Below are 15,721 nucleotides of genomic sequence, written 5' to 3'. Positions count from 1 at the left end.
CCTTGCCCCCCCATCTCCCACCCCATCTTGATTTAAAAAAATAAAAAAACGCTTTTCTCCAAATACAGGCACTATAGAAGCATCAGGAAAGGAGGTTAAGAAATTACGTGACCTTGAGAGTAACCTCTCTAGGCTTCAGTTTTCTCATCTATAAAACGAGAATGATTGTAAGCAGACAGTCTAGCGATGGGCTCTGTCGGCTTATTTTCAACAAAAGATTCTGTCCCCTCGGCCAGCAAAGCTAAAGGTTCCAGGGGAGATATTTGTCCCCTCCCTCATTCTGAGCAACCTTCTGATACACAGTAATAATAATAGGAGTAGTTAAAATAATAATTAATAATAAATAGCTTTTATTATGTGCAGGGCACTGGGCTAACTAAGCACTTCCCAGACATTATCTCATTGGATCCTCACAACAACCCTGGGAGGCAGGTGCTATTCTTATCCCTAATTTACAGATGAAGAACCTGAGGCAGACAGAGGTTAAGTGACTTACACAAGGTCACATAGACTGGATTTGAACTGAGGTCTTCCTGACTCCAGACTCAGTGCTCTGCCCACTGCACCACTAGCTGCCTGTAGACTGTGACAAGGAAACATCTGATCCCTATTCACTCTACTGTTCAGGACAGTGAATCTCCATCTGTCCCTGTACTGTAGGTGCCCAGTGGTGGGGAATCAGGGATTAGCCACTTCCCTTATGGCACCAGCTTGAAACTAACTGTCCAAGTCCCAGCCCAGCCCAATCCCTGGGGATAATGTTGATGCTAAACTCCTTCAGGCTTAGAGATACAGGCTATAGGAGGTAGGGAAGCTTGTGGGGGGAGGGAGGAAGGGGAAAGAAACCCCTCTCTGGCTGAGCCTAGCCTCCCAGTAAGCCCGTGTTCCATCATATCCAAGGTCTGGGGAAGAAAGAGATGATCTCTATCTGGGAATGGGTAGGGTTTCCTAATGACACATCACTGACCCCCTTCCAAGTGGGGGTGGGGTATTGGTGCACAGTTCAGTTCTCAGGTTCCACTGCCCATTCAGCCAACCATTGCTGGCACCTGGCCCGCTGCTCCTCCGATTCTCCAGCCTTGGCCTCCTGCATGACCATGTCCTGGCCCACCTTGGGCAGAGGTGAAGTTTCCCCAGGGGTTGAGTCCACTGTGGCCTTCAGAGCCTGGATGACTTGCTCCAGGGGGTGGACCAATTGTTGAGGCTGCCAGTTAGCATCCAGCGTGGGTACGAATGGGTCAGGCGTGCTCACCTCGATGAGCTCCCCGCAGGTGGGGATGCGTAGATAGAAGGCATGCAGCATCATCCGGAAGGGGCGGCTATCCTTCTTGAAGCTATAGGTGAAGTCACCCACAATGGGATGTCCACTGCTACTACAGTGTACTCGCAGCTGATGGGTCCGGCCTTCGGGAGAACACAATGTCAAGAATGCACATGAACATGCTTAGCCCTCCCATCTGGGACCCTGGCAAAGAAGCATCTAGGGAAAGCCTCAGCCGTCCTTTCTGAAATCATCCTCTACATGACACCTCTCACTGGTCTTAGGGTCATGGGATTTTGACTTGGAAGGGAGGCCTTAAAGAGGATTAGTCCTAACCCCTTACTTTACAAAAAAGCAAACTGAGGCCCAGGCAGGAGAAGCGACTTGCCCAAAGTCACTAAGGCCTATGATCTTTCCCAAAATCTCCTTCAGATTTCATTGAGGTTTCTCATTCTATTCTGTGGACTTTGGCAGATAAGGGCCATCCTCTCTCCTCATCCCTTTACTGAGATGTCAACCTGTCTTCCCATATTGGAGAAGCCTTGTTGTCTGAATCATAGAATCAGATTTCAAGCTGGAAAAGACGTTAGGGCCCCATTGAGTCCAGGCCCCTTCATTTTACAGATGAGCAAACAAACTGAGGTCCCACATGACTGAGTGATTTTTGCCCAGGGTCACAGGGCTAGTAAATGCCTAAAGCACAATTTGAACTCAAGTCTTCCTGACTGCACTTCCATAGTTCTATCCATCACAGCACTTACCAGTCTTTAACGAAAGACCATGCTTCTATAGCACTTAACAGTTAAAGACCTCTCTTGACAACCACCTCGGGAGGTAGGGAGTCAAAGTATCATTGGATACACCTACAGGTGAGGAAGCTTGGTCTTAGAAGACGGGGGCACACACCTGGTAGGTGGCGGAGCCAGCTCTGGGGCAAGTCCAGGGCTTCTCCCAAGGCATCTCACAACTCAAGTTTCTTGGGGTTTGGGGTCAGTAATGGGCATTTACAACTCCTCTTCCCTAACCTCTGGCTAAATAGGATGGGCAACAATCATTCACAGACCAAAAGAATTCTTCACACTCCTCTTCTCTCACTCACTCTGCCTGTATCTTCCAGGCTGCCTCCAACCTCCCCAAACCTCCCATTCCTCTACAGAGGAGGAGGCTCCAAACTTTCTGATCATATATCTCATCAGCAAAAACCAATTGAGCACACATCCCCGATACGTCTGTTTATTCATAAATGATACACATGCGCTACTATATTAATGATAACATTGTAAAACTTATGCAAAAAATGGACATTTTAAAAGGATATGATAAAGATGAAATAATTTTTGATCCTAGAATCAATAGGAAACCATCAGGATTTATTGAGTAGGAGAGTAATATGGTCAGACGATGCTTTAAGGAGTATTGTTTTTCAATTCGACAGCTGAATGGAAAAGAATATGGAGAGGGAAGGGACTTGAGACTGGAAGACCAATTAGGAAGCTGTGGAAATAGTCCAGGGAAGAGGTAATAAAGGTCTGAACCAGGCTGGTGCCTGTGCAAGTGCTGAAAAGGGGACCTATGCCAAAAGATAAAAAAAAGGCAAAATCTCTCAAGCGACTGGCTTTCTAGGATGACCCCAAAGTTGTGAACCTAAGTGACTGCAAGGATTGTGGTCCCCTTGACCAGAAGAGGGGTGGGATTTTGGGGAAAGCTAACGTAAGTGAAGACAAGGCTGTCACTGCTCAGAGCTTGGGGTATGTACCACCACTACCACAATGTCAGCTGGAATGAGAAAGGAGGCAGGTTGTGGCAATGGTGGTGAGGTGGGGGGAAGGAAGTTGCCCTAGCTGCCTGGATCATAATGAGGTCATAAGACCACCCCATCTCCCCACCACCGATACCCAACGTAGACACAAGAGGCCATGAGGGGAAGGGTAGGACTGAGCTGTTGAACAAGACAAATAAAAGGGTGTGATTATACTGGAATCAAGCACACTGGCTATTGAATGAGGGTGAGATGTGACCCATTTTTCTACTCTCTGATTAGTTAATCCCATATACTACTGGGGTTCTATACAGGTGGAGACCACCACTCTAGACAAAACCCAGGACTAAAATGTGGCTGCCTCAGATACCTGCTAGCTACAGACCAAAATAACTCAACTCCATCAACCTCCACTCTTCGAGGCTAAGTGGATTGGGCTACTGAAAGATTTAAGTGTCAAGGAACTCCTTAATTCCGATCCTTCCTCTAACACAACTAGCTTTTGTAAGCATGGAGCCTCCTTATCTGTGAAATGGGTATAAATAATGGATGCAATAACCTACCCTCACAGGATTGTTGTAGATCAAATGAAAATAATGGATGAAAAGCATTTTGCCAACCTTACAAAGTGCTAGAAGGGCAGATACTTCAGTAGCTTAGAACAGCATTAAGACTTTGGGGACCCCTTGTATAAATGTCAACAATGATATTATAATAAGAGTCAAGAAATCTGGGTTTGATTCCTAGCCCTGCCACATACTGGGCAAGTCCCTTACCATGCTGGGTACCTCATTCACAATACTAATCTAAACTACAATACGTCTAATTCAAGACTCAATAGGATGATAAAGAATGTTATAAAGAATGTTACTACTCACATCCTGGCAGAGAGGTGAGGGGTTCAGGTAGAGAAGGAAGTCAATTTTTTGGATATAACCCATCAGGGAATGTGTTTGGCTTGACTGCGCCTATTTCTTACATGGCTTTTTTTTCTTTGTTTTGTCTGCTCCCTTTTTTCCCCAATGGGGGAAAGAAGTGAAAGAGAAAAATAAATTTTTCCTATTTTTTAAAAATTAAATTAACAAATAAATGAAAATGAGGTTAGATTATATGACCTCTAAGAGACCTTTAAGCTATAAAGACCAAGCTCTGAAGCCATCAAGTCTCACTGAGCCTCAATTTCCCTATCTGAAAAACAGGTATAATAATATAACATAATACAATTAATATAATAATATATCATTATATCACATATAATTATGTAATGTGCGTTATATAACAATATAATAGTAATAATATCATTTCTATTACAGCACGAGGGCTGAACGAGAGGATGTTTGTGAGAGAACCACTCAGGGCTGTGCAGAGAGCAAACCTTCCTGAATGGGGAGAATGCCTGGTTCACCATCCAGGCCGACACATAGAGCTGGTTCCTCCAGAAGCACCACAAAACATTCAGACCCTCCCCTGACCCTGGCCAGGTGAGCTGTGAGGGAGGTAGTGGCGACCTTACCTGTGAGGGGCTGGAGAAGAACTTTGGAGACTGGATCACCCTCATACAACCCACGCTCCAGGACTGTCAGCTCTGTCAGGCACGGTTTGGCGTTCTCACAGCCTGGGTGGGGCAGAACAGAAGACAGACTGTGGGATGCTGCCCTTCCCCTTGCAGTAAATGCTGGCTTGAAGAGCTCCCAACTGCAGGAAAACCTTCCTAGATTTGCCCCCATGTCCTTTTCTCCATAGGCCCAGGTAAATCCCTGGGCTGTGCCTTTCCTTTCAGCAGCAACATTTCCTTAGTCAACACATCTGTCTGTTGTACTCATAGACCATGAGTTCCCTGAGAGTTTTTTTTGTCTAAGAAGCACAAAGCTGTCCCTGGATGTTCAATACTGGCCTTTTTGATACAGCATGACCCTAAAATGAAATTCATTCATATGGAATGAAAGCCTGCCCTCCTCAGACCCTGGTCCTGCCCTCTGGAAGTTTATATTCCAAGGCTATGCAGCAAAAGCATTTGTGGTTGTTCGTGACATCAGGAGGGTGATGCCCTGACTTGTGAGTGAACTGGATTTAAGTGAGGCAGGGCTGGACAACATTATCAGTCTCACTCTCTCCCTCCAGAGTCATTGGAGTCCAGTGGCAAAACATGGTCTGGACGACTCATAATGGCAAAGGATGCAGTGGGAGACCTTGACTTTTTTAAGCCAAAGTCTTTCCCAGGTCTCAGTTTGTCTGAGGCAACACCCATCCAATAGTCAAGGCCAGGTAAGGACAGAGGTAAAAGACAGCCTAGTTTACCTCCACAATCAATCCAAGTTTCTCTTAACCAGAGTTAAGACCACCCAGACTCCCTACCTTCTGTCCCTTCAATACACATCATGTGGGTCAGGCCTTCTGTCATATTCTTTCCAATGGCATGGTTGATGGTCATCCTATTCTCTTCTACATGGCCTCGGACCTTGGGAATATAAAGAAATCACGCCACTCTGAGAATATTTCAAAACAATTCAACAAATACCAATTTAGTACCTGCCATATAAAAGGAGACTCACAAAACCAAAAAACAAAACAGAACCTGCCCAATTGGAGTTGGGAGACCTGGGTTCTAATTATGCACTAGATACTTATTGTGTGACCCTGTGGAAGTCACTTGATCTCTCTAAACCTAAGTTTGCTCATCTGTAAAGTGAGGATAATACTTATATTACCCAACTTACAGGGCTGGTGGGAGGAAACTTTTTTAAACCCATAAGTACCAAAGAAATGTGTATCACTATCATCACCATTGCTATTATGGGCCTGGCCCAAGCCTCGCCTCCTCTAAGGGGCCTTCCCTGACCACAGTCTCTCCAGATTCCTACAGCAATTCATTATTGCCACACAAATCAACACCTGATCACAAACTCTCTCTTGTGGTGTGCTTTATTTCAAATCAGATAATATTTGTAAAGTGCTTAGCACAGTACCTCGCACAGAGTAAGTAGTAGCACACTCCCTCCACCCTGTAGTATCCTCTATTTCACCTATATTTTGGCCTCATCCCACAATGTCTGGTTAATACCAGTCACACAGTAGGCAGAGTAGACTTGATGAATGAATAACTGACCCCTCCAAAACAAACAGGGAATGTGTCCCTCCCTGGGTAATCTCCAGAGTAGGACTCTGTCTCTCTCAAGGACACTTCACCATCTTCCTTCCCTCCTGTCTGAGTACCTACTATGTGCAAGGCATTGTGCTGGGTGCTGTAGGAAGGATTAGGGGCAAAGAGGGAGGAACAAGGACAAAGAGAACTCCCCAAAGGAGCTCAGAGAGAAGACAATTTGCAAATTATCTGATTTGAAATAGAGCACACCACAAGAGAGAGCCTGTGGTCAGGTATTAAATTGTGTGGCAATCAGCAATTGCTGCAGGAGTTTGGAGAGACTGGTGTGGGTTAGAGTGGTCAGGGAAGGCTCCTTTGAGGAGATGAGGCTTTAGCTGGGCCCATAATAATGACAGTAATGAAGATGCATCATCTGCACCCATGCAAACAAATATAAGTACTATATGATGAGTACCTCAGAGAGGTGCTATGTGTTATAAACTTAGATTGGGGGGGCTGGGAAATCCGGAAACACTTCATCGAAAAAGCAGGGCCTTAAAGGACAGGTAGGCAGCCAACCAACAGAAGAAATGAAAGGAGAAGCATTCCAGCTGTGGTGTGTCACAGAGACAGGAAAGTAGGGGTTAACTAATTATTCATTTTGGCTGGAATGTGGAGTCTGTGAAGGGGGTAATGCAAGAAAGCAAGGAGGAGGAGGGCCTCCTGGAGGGCCTTGAATGCCAGGCTAAGGTATCATGGACTGGGAGCCATGTGAAGGCAGGGATGGGGAGACACGTGAAGGTATGGGCGTGGGCCACGTGTGGGTGGGGGCCAAATGAAAGGCATGGAGGGGGCACATGAAAGGCATGGGTGGGGAGCCATATAAAAGATTTCCCCCAAACATCCTAAGTTTTCTTTCATGATAACCTATCAAAGCTCTGTTAGCCTGGGGTTGGCTAAAGCATTTTTTTAGGGCATGACTGGTAGTGAATGACCATCAAGGGCACCACAAGCTATGCCAACCCTACCTCCCATGCATCTCTCACTCTCCCTCCCCAAAAAACCCTCACAAAACCTAACAAGATATAACCACGTTCCCATAGCCCCTCGCTGGGGTTTCATACCAGGGCAAGGTAGGCCTTGGTGACCTGCCGCTCCTTGAAGCACTTGTACGCCCTGCCAGCTGCTGCCTTGTTCAAAGCCACACAGAGCGCTCCACTAGTGGAGAAATCCAGCTGGTGACAGAACCTGGAGGCAGACACAAGACCCACAAACATCACTTTCCTCTGGGCAACGAGAGAGAGAGAACAAGGCTAGGCAGGGGCTCCTGCTCCTGTGGGCCATGGGCAGCAGAAATGACCACACTCTGCCAGGGCAGGAGACCCATGTCCCCTACCTCCCAGCTTTGTTGGTGACTTCACTCATTGGGAGACCCTGAACAAATGACACTTTTTTTTGAACCACAGAGCTAGAAAAGACCTCAGGGATCATTCAGGTAAACCCTTTATTTTAAAGATGAGGAAACAGGCCTTGCCCAGGGTCATACAGGTACTAAGTGGTGGTATGTTCATCCTTTGTTGCAAAGGAGACCATGCCATCAGAGAGATAATGACATGATCTACACTTGACTTTGTTTTGAGTGAGGGAGGGCTGTGCATGTCACCAGCCTCACTTCTGTTCCAGAGTCATCTGAATCCAGGATGATGATATTCATCAGGATGACTGGAGATGACCCAGGATGAGGCAATTGGGGCTAAGTGACTTGCCTAAGGTCACACAGCTAGTGAGTGTCAAGTGTCTGAGGTGAGATTTGAACTCAGGTCCTCCTGACTCCTGCACTGGTGCTCTATCCAGTGCACCACCTAGCTGCCTCAACTAAGTAGTGGAGCAAGGATTGAAACTCAAATCTTCTGACTCCAAAATCCAGAACTTTTTCCACTGCATCAGAGTTCCCTGAGCCTCAGTTTCCTCTGCTGTAAATATTTGAGGTCCCTCTTTCAAAGGACTGTTTGTTGCTAATCTCAGCAGAGAAGACATGTGCAAGAGATACACAAATCACAAAATGAGGCATTAAAGTGTGAGTTGCTATGATTTTTATTAGTATAGAAACAAAAATATTAAGTTGGAAGGAACTCTGTAGAAGAACTTGCTCTTTATGGAAGAAAACAGGTCCAGGAAAAGAGATTAGGTGACTTAAATACTTGCCATATAGCAAATCAGTGACAGTATCAAGACCAGAGAACCTTGGTTTCCTACCTCCTAACCCAAGGACCCTGCCTTTATCAGCACCTCCACTGTTGATGCTCAGAGAATCCCAGGCCTCATACCTGAAGCCATAGTAGGTGTCAGGATCAGCCAGCTCTGGGAACCGATGTTTCAGCTGGCTCTGCAGGGTCAGGGTCTCATACCACATCTTGCTGTCAATGCGGAGGTCCCAATGCTTGTTGACCACGATGAAGTCTGAGCTCTGATAGAGAATGGAGAGGTTCTCCATGCATCCTGGCTCCATGATGGGCTTGAAGCCTATAAAACAATAGGATAAGGACTGCGTTCCTCCCAAACCCGTTGGTTTTCTTTCTTCTACTAAGAGATATAGTCCCAAGCTGAACCTCTGCCAATCATCAAGCATTATATGCCAGATCCTGACGCTAAGTTTCCAGAAGCAGAGACAGTAGAAGTCCCAGGCTAATTAACATGAATTTGCAAAATGGCTTCGATGGGATTTAAGGGTACAACCAAAGACTCAGAAAGAGGTTTTTTTCTTGCACAAAACCCACTGATCCTGAAGGAGTTAAAACTTGTGAAATCAGAATAATTCTCAACTTTCAGTGACACAGTGGTGGAAGGAAAGAAATGTTGGACAGCAGAGCAGATTCTCCTTCTCAGTCTCCTTTAGTCACTACCCCTCTCCAAGAGAAGTATGTCCCCAGAAGCTCCCTCCTCATTTTAGATGAATCCAGGAGAGCATCTGAAAGGGCTGCTTCTCTTTAATTTGATATACCCTGACAATCACAAGCACATATGTCTTAAGACCCCACTTTACTCCTGGCCCAACAACCATCTGAACACAAAAAGAACCTTGAATTCAGAGTCAGAAAACCAAGGCGTTCAAAGCCTATCTCTGCCATTCACTAGGGATGCGACGTGGGGAAGTCCACTTCTTCCTCTCAGAAGGCAATTACATATCTCAAAGGGTTGCTTTTAGAAAAACAATTTGTAAGCCTTCAGGTGATGAGAGTTATGATTATAGACCATAATATCCCTGAGGGGAGATGTTCAATTCCCCCCAATCATGTCCCTCTAGATCCCACCATAGCATCCTGCATGCAGCAGGTGCTCAATAATGCTGCTTAAATTGCAGAAATGAATGACCTAGGAAAAGCTAAATCTTCAGAAAGTTACCATAAGAGGGAGAGACCTACCCAGAAAGAACCTACTTTAAGTAAATTTGATTTAAACAAATTTCTAAACTTACAGAAAAAGAATATAGGAGCCATCAATCCCTTGCAATCAAAAAAATCTCTATGTTTCTAATAGGATTCTTTAAGATGGCCTGCTCCCCCAGAAATACTAAAAACAGAGCTTGAGTTAGATAAATTCACCTCACACCTACTTTCTCTGGGAAATGTGTCTATCTTACAAAACAAACACATCTGATGGTATGAAACCCCTCTCCACAAACTTGGATCACAACCTTTCTATAAGCAAGAGACAGCTAGGTGATTTTTCAGTGACCACACAGCTAGAAGGTAGGAGAGGTAAGATTTGAACTCAGGTCTTCCTGACTCCACATTAACATTCTATCCACTGTGCCATTTTCTTCTCTGTGAAAACAAGGTGATGATGATGACAATAATAACAGTCCACTTTTCCAGGGGACAGAGCACTGAGCTTAGAATCAGAAACACTCATCTTTATGAGTTCAAATCCAGCCTCTGACACTTACCTGAGGCAAGTCACTTAAAGGGCCTCAGCTCCTCACCAGTAAAAAGAGCTGGAGAAGGAAATGGCAAATCATTCTAGTATCTTTGCCAAGAAAACCCCAAACAGGGGTCTTGTAATGCTAATGAGAGTTAAAGATCTTCCCCATTCATTAATGGGCCTGCCCATTAAGGGAAGTTTGATTAGGGGAGATTTTTGTTGTTGTTGGAAGGCCCACACTTTTTATTAATTTCTAATGAGGCACTGGTTCTCAAGGGTTGTGATGCCCTCCGGTTCTGAAAAGTGTATAAATACTCTGAGGTGAGGTTTTACTTTGGATCTTACCCACTGGAAGTGTTTGTTTGGCCAGATGAAACTCTGGGTAGCTGCTAAGGAGCCTCCCCCACCTCCCTTTGAAAACCCAGATGTTGGTGCTTCACTCTCTGGTAACTATGTATGTATGTAATGGTCAGACAGCTGGATCTGTCTGTTGGTCTGTGATGTATGTATTGCTTATGGTCAGACAGTTGGAAGCCCTGTCTATTGATCTTTATTTCTCAGTTTGTGTTTTCTCTGAAGTTCAGGGTGCTGACGTTTTCCCCTGAACTAAGTGAATGATGTATGTGCTTTATTAAAGTGATTGTTGACCCCTCAAAAGTTGCTTTCCTTTTAGAAAAGCAGATCTAAGAACCTGTGCAGCAAACTCTCCTATGTGTGTCAGGGTGCTTGCTGTTACAGGTCTTGAAGAGTAGGACACAACTGAACACTTTTCCAGAGTGATTTACACTTTTAGAAGGTGTTCCCACATCAACCCTATGAGCCCTTCATTGTACACAGAAGGAAAACAGCTCTGGACAGGATAAATAGTGTGCCCAGGGTTAGATGGCTCATAAGAGAAAGAAACGGAATTTGAATCCAGGCCTTCTGAAAACAAGTCAAGGACTCCTTCCAGAACATCACATGGCTATTTCTGTAGCACATTAAAAAGCCAAACTGAAATGACTTGGGAAGTGTCTGTAGCACTGGCATAGGAAATTCAGAGGGGCTTTCATAGGCCTGTTTGTGTCCTTCAGTGCCTTTCATTTCCTAAGAATGATCTTAGCTTCAGAACAGCTCAGTCATATAGGGGAGGTATACCAATTTGTAGACAGAGAAACTAATGCCCAGAAAGATCATAGAACTTACCTCAAATCGCCCAGGGAGTCAGCAGCAGAGATGGAAACAGAATCTAAGTGTTGGGCCTTGGAGTCCCATGAGCTGTTCAGTAAATCATGCTCCTTCTGTGGCTCCTCTCACTTTGGGGCTACTGGAAGGGATAAGGAGGCTGGAAGAGATTCCAGGCAGCATCTCTGACTGTGGAAACAGAAGACAGTGCTTATATCAGAGCTCCCTGGGGGAGAAACCCAGTGTACTAGCTGGAAGCTATTATTTTAGATGTTATCTAAAATAATAGGTCAATGAATGTTGAGTTAATAAGGGACCTTAGTGATCAGAGAGGAGGAAAGGGTAGTACCACTGCTTTCTAGAAAGAGTGTGGTCATCAACTGCTCTATGGTGCCATTCAGCATTGTTTGTGATTCCCCCATCAATCAACAAGCTTCTATTAAGCCTTTACAATGTGCCAGGCACTAGGCTCAGCTTCAAAGAAGCAAAGACTTCAATGACCTTATATTCTAATGCAAGAGACAATACAAATCAGTTAGAACATACATGATAAATACGGAGTGGATGGAAGGTAACCTCAGAGAAATGGCACTAGGGTATAGGAGGGGATGCAGGGAGGGAACAACCAGGAAAGGCTTCCTAGAGAAGGTGGCACTTAGTTGAGTCTCAAAGGATGCTAGGGATTCTAAAAGTTGGAGGCTGGAAAAGGAAGGCATTCCAAGAAGGGAGAACAGCTATTGTAAAGGCAGAGAGGCAGGAGATAGAGCATATAGAGATGGAAGAAAGGCGCTTAAGAAAAGCAAATAGGCCAGGATGTATGGATCTCAGAGTACTCAGAAAGGTGTAGAATGGAAGAAGATTGGAAAGGCTGGATGGAAGGGGGCCCAGTTGGATTCCATATATGACTCAAAACTCTCTTTCCTGGACACCACTTCCCTAAATGTATTGTCTCTCCCATTAGAATATAATCTTTTTTGCTGTTTGTATTTGTATTTCCAGAGTATAGCACATTGACTGGCATACAGTAGGTGCTTACCAAACGCTGGTTGACTTTTCTCAATCTATAAAACAGGAATTATACTCAGTATCTTGTTAAATACTACAAGAGAGTGGGCTGAAGGCTACTAAGGACAGAGAGGAGTAGTGAGAGACAATAAGGGTAGGGTAGGGGGCGAGGCTTGCTTTGGGTCTCAGGAAGGAAACCTGCCAGGACCTGACTTCCCAAGTGGGCCATTATATTTCTGTGTGACTTTGGGCAAGTCACTTAATCCTGGAAAAATGAAGGTTGTCAGCTTTTTATATCCTTTTGACAGGATAGGATTTAGAGCTGGACAGAATCTCTGTGGTCATCTTGTTCAACCCCCTTCATTTTACAGATAAAGAAACTGAGGCAGAACCAGGATTCAAACCCAGATCGCAGGACCCCACAATCAGTTGTTCCCACACATTACTGACACAAATTTATATAGTTACAACCCTACCTTCTTTTGCTCCCTCACCTCCAAACCTCCATCTCCCATTTTCTCATTTCCCCTAAACTCTCTTCCCAGAAATCAAATAAAAAGAGATTTGAAGAATGAAAAACAAAGAGAAGAATAAAGGAACATTAGCTAGATTTGTAGATTGCCTGGAGGAAAAGACAAATGGCTTCCCGCAATCTACTTAATGGAATAAATGAAGACTTTAATTGAGGCTAAGGGGAAATGAGGACCCTAATGGAAGCTGGGAGGAGTCAGGGCTCCTAGGCCAAAACCTCTTTGGATTTTCAAGAGCCTGGCCAAGTCCCTAAGCAATCCAGCTCAAGTTTGTGGAACTGGGCACTTAGCTGGAGAAAGAACTCAGTGCAGTGCTAGGAGATGGGAGGGACAGAAAGTTATATCCTCATGGAGCTTATGTACAGTCTAAGAAGAGGGAAGAGGCACAAATACAGATAATGCTATTACAGCAACATATCATGATAAGTACATTTGGAAAATGACATGAGAGGGAAAGCTGGGACCAGTCAAAGGGATGAGCAAATGTTTTGTGGAGGATGTATAAGTCTAGTCAAACTGTGTTTTGCAGAGGAGAAAGGATGCTATAGATCTGGAATAGTCAAGGAACTCCTGTGAGGCTGCTCAGGAGATGAGAAAGGCACCTCTCCTGGGAAAAGCATTTACCTGAGAATCAAGAGGCCATACCCTCGAAGCTTAGTACCAGTGTGATTTTGTGCAAATTACTTAACTTTTCGAAGCCTCTATCTCCTTATTTACACAATGAAAGATGGCTTTTAAGATTACTCTTAGCTCAAAAATCTATGATATTATGATGATCATTTATACCTAGTACCGGAAACAGACCTGTCTAATACCAAAGAGGAATGAGAGGATCATTGGACACCAGTAGGCTATTTCCTCATGGAGCTCAAAAAAGGTCTACAGTATGACCCAGATTCTTTTGACTATAGATTTGGTAAGGAGGGCTCAGGGACAGCCCTCCCCCCCATCAGACCTTTTGCCTGGACATATATATGTACATGTATGTGTATAACATATATGCTGTCTTTAGTATAGGTAGAAGAGGATTCTTCAGTCAAGATAGCAAAGTAAGGAGTTTTGCCTGACAAAATAATAGAAATCACCAAGGAAAAGAAAAAAATTAAAAACGCACAAGAAAACAAGTCATCCCAAATAGTAATAATAAAGAGAATACTAATATGATTTTTAAAAATACAGAACTGAAAAAGCTAAAACAAGAAAATCATTAAGACCATGTAAATGGACAGCTTAGAGGAAATAAGAAAAAATCTTGGGAACTCAAGCTAGAGATGAAAGATGCTTTTAAAAAAGGAGGGGAAAAGAAGAAAATGGTTAACAAGTTAATAATGAAAACAGCAGCCAATCTATAGTGGTAAACAGATAAGGCAAATTAACTGGAGATATATTTGGAAAAAAATCACTGAAGTGTCCAAAGAAGTTTAGAACATGCAAAATCAAGTCAAGATAAGTAGAAATACAGTACTTCCAGGATCAGACATGCTAGAAATTTAAAAAACAAACCAGAAAAATCTGGATGAGTTATTGCAGGAAAAAGGAAAATAAAACTCAGAATTAGGCTCCCAAGGCACCAGCATTCAAACAGATTGCACAACATCCTGTCGAAGAATACTACCATATTCAAACTCCACATACAAAAAGGATACACTTATCAACATCCTAGACCCAAAAGGAAATAGGCTCTGTATTCTGGACCCAGCACTGGGGATGGGCCACCAAGAGCCATCCACATTCTCTCCAATGATCTCCCTAGCGTTCCATAAGTTTTGTGAGAGAGCATGAAATTAGGGGTTCAACCTGGGGCCAGCAGGATTTAGGAAACTCAAAATTCTTTCACTACCAGACTAAAATAAGGCTCTTGACTTCCAGGCCTCATTAACACCTTTTTGAATGAACTCAAGGCATAGATTCATAAAATGTCTGAGGGGAAGGAACCAGGAGGCCATGTAATCCAACCTTCTCTTTTTATAAATTAGGAAACTGACCTACAGAGTGAAAGAGACTTGCCCAAGGTCACTGAACTAGTTAATCCCGGAGTTGGGACACAAGTATTTCGAACATATCCTCCAGTTCCCCGGGGGCGGCAGGACTTAAACCCTCCGACACTCCTCTATCCAGGGCCACCCAAAATCATACGGATTCCGTCTGCACCACCATGGATGACGACCTGAACGGGCCTGTGTTTAGCAGCCCTTGGAGGGCAGAGACCCCACCCTCAAGTCACTCTATCTGCCGGAGCAAAGCGGCGTCACTAGTAGCACAGCCCCCGCGGCCGAGGCCCAGATCCTATCTCCCCCTCCCAAATACAGATCCATTTGAAATGCAGCCCCCCAAGCCGGGCAGTCAAGCTGTCCTGCAAACCAAGATGGGGAGAGGGCAGGGGGCTCGAGAACTGACTGCACTGAGGGACAGCTTCCTCCGACACAGCTAGTTCTGCAATTCCCAGGCTGCACGCAACCGTCCCAAAGTCGCACTGGAAGAGGCAGCTTCCTTCGGGGCCATGAAAGGATTCCCCCCCCCCCCCCTGGAATCTACCTGAAGAAGCCCCCGGCCCCCCAGCCTCCCTCTCCGGCCCTTTCACCCCAGCTGAGCTTTTCCGCCGCAGATCCAGCGTGCACTACTCACCTCCCAGGACCACAGTAGCTTGCAACACTGTATCCTCCGGTTGTTGCACTGACTTTTCCACCCCGCCTCCACGACCAGATTGAAAGCCACACTGACCAATGGGAGAGAATGTAACGCCCCCAGCCTACCTCTCCGGTCCTTTCACTCACCGTGGGACTCACCCCCGCTGAGCTTTTCCGCCGCAGAGAAAGCGAGCACTACTCACTTCCCAGGACCAAAAACTGCGCTTGCAACACTGTATCCTCCGGTTGTTGCATTGGCTTTTCCCCCGCCTCCATGGCTAGATTGAAAACCACGCCGACCAATGGGAAAGGATATAACGCCCCCAGCCGAGCCCGGAACGGTGGTTGGCTGGAGCCGGGTGGAACGCCCGG

General features: G+C 45.1%; 1 protein-coding gene across 1 annotated transcript; it reads right to left on the bottom strand.

The window, feature by feature from the left end:
• Window positions 1–333: 333 nt before the first annotated feature.
• Window positions 334–15,437, bottom strand: RPUSD1 (RNA pseudouridine synthase domain containing 1). The gene is made up of 7 exons (XM_072601165.1): window positions 15,348–15,437; window positions 11,209–11,376; window positions 8,430–8,625; window positions 7,227–7,350; window positions 5,376–5,478; window positions 4,534–4,635; window positions 334–1,404 (listed from the first exon to the last, which is right to left on the bottom strand). The coding sequence occupies exons 3-7, from the start codon at window positions 8,609–8,611 to the stop codon at window positions 1,004–1,006; spliced, it is 912 nt and encodes a 303-aa protein (XP_072457266.1). The 5' UTR covers window positions 8,612–8,625; window positions 11,209–11,376; window positions 15,348–15,437; the 3' UTR covers window positions 334–1,003.
• Window positions 15,438–15,721: the final 284 nt, after the last annotated feature.

The sequence above is a fragment of the Notamacropus eugenii genome, chromosome 1 (genome assembly GCF_028372415.1).
Source record: "Notamacropus eugenii isolate mMacEug1 chromosome 1, mMacEug1.pri_v2, whole genome shotgun sequence".
Lineage (NCBI taxonomy): Eukaryota > Metazoa > Chordata > Mammalia > Diprotodontia > Macropodidae > Notamacropus > Notamacropus eugenii.
Note: the sequence above shows the minus strand (reverse complement) of the source record. Positions and strands in the feature narration are given on the sequence as shown.

Bases quoted from the DNA above. Each gene is read 5' to 3' on its own strand.
- RPUSD1 (XM_072601165.1), bottom strand. From the start codon at position 8,611: ATGGAGCCAGGATGCATGGAGAACCTCTCCATTCTCTATCAGAGCTCA. The intron at 7,351-8,429 runs GTATGAGGCCTG...GTCTGCCTCCAG, and splicing joins GACACCTACTATGGCTTCAG to GTTCTGTCACCAGCTGGATT. The intron at 5,479-7,226 runs GTATGAAACCCC...TATATTCCCAAG, and splicing joins CCAAGGCCTACCTTGCCCTG to GTCCGAGGCCATGTAGAAGA.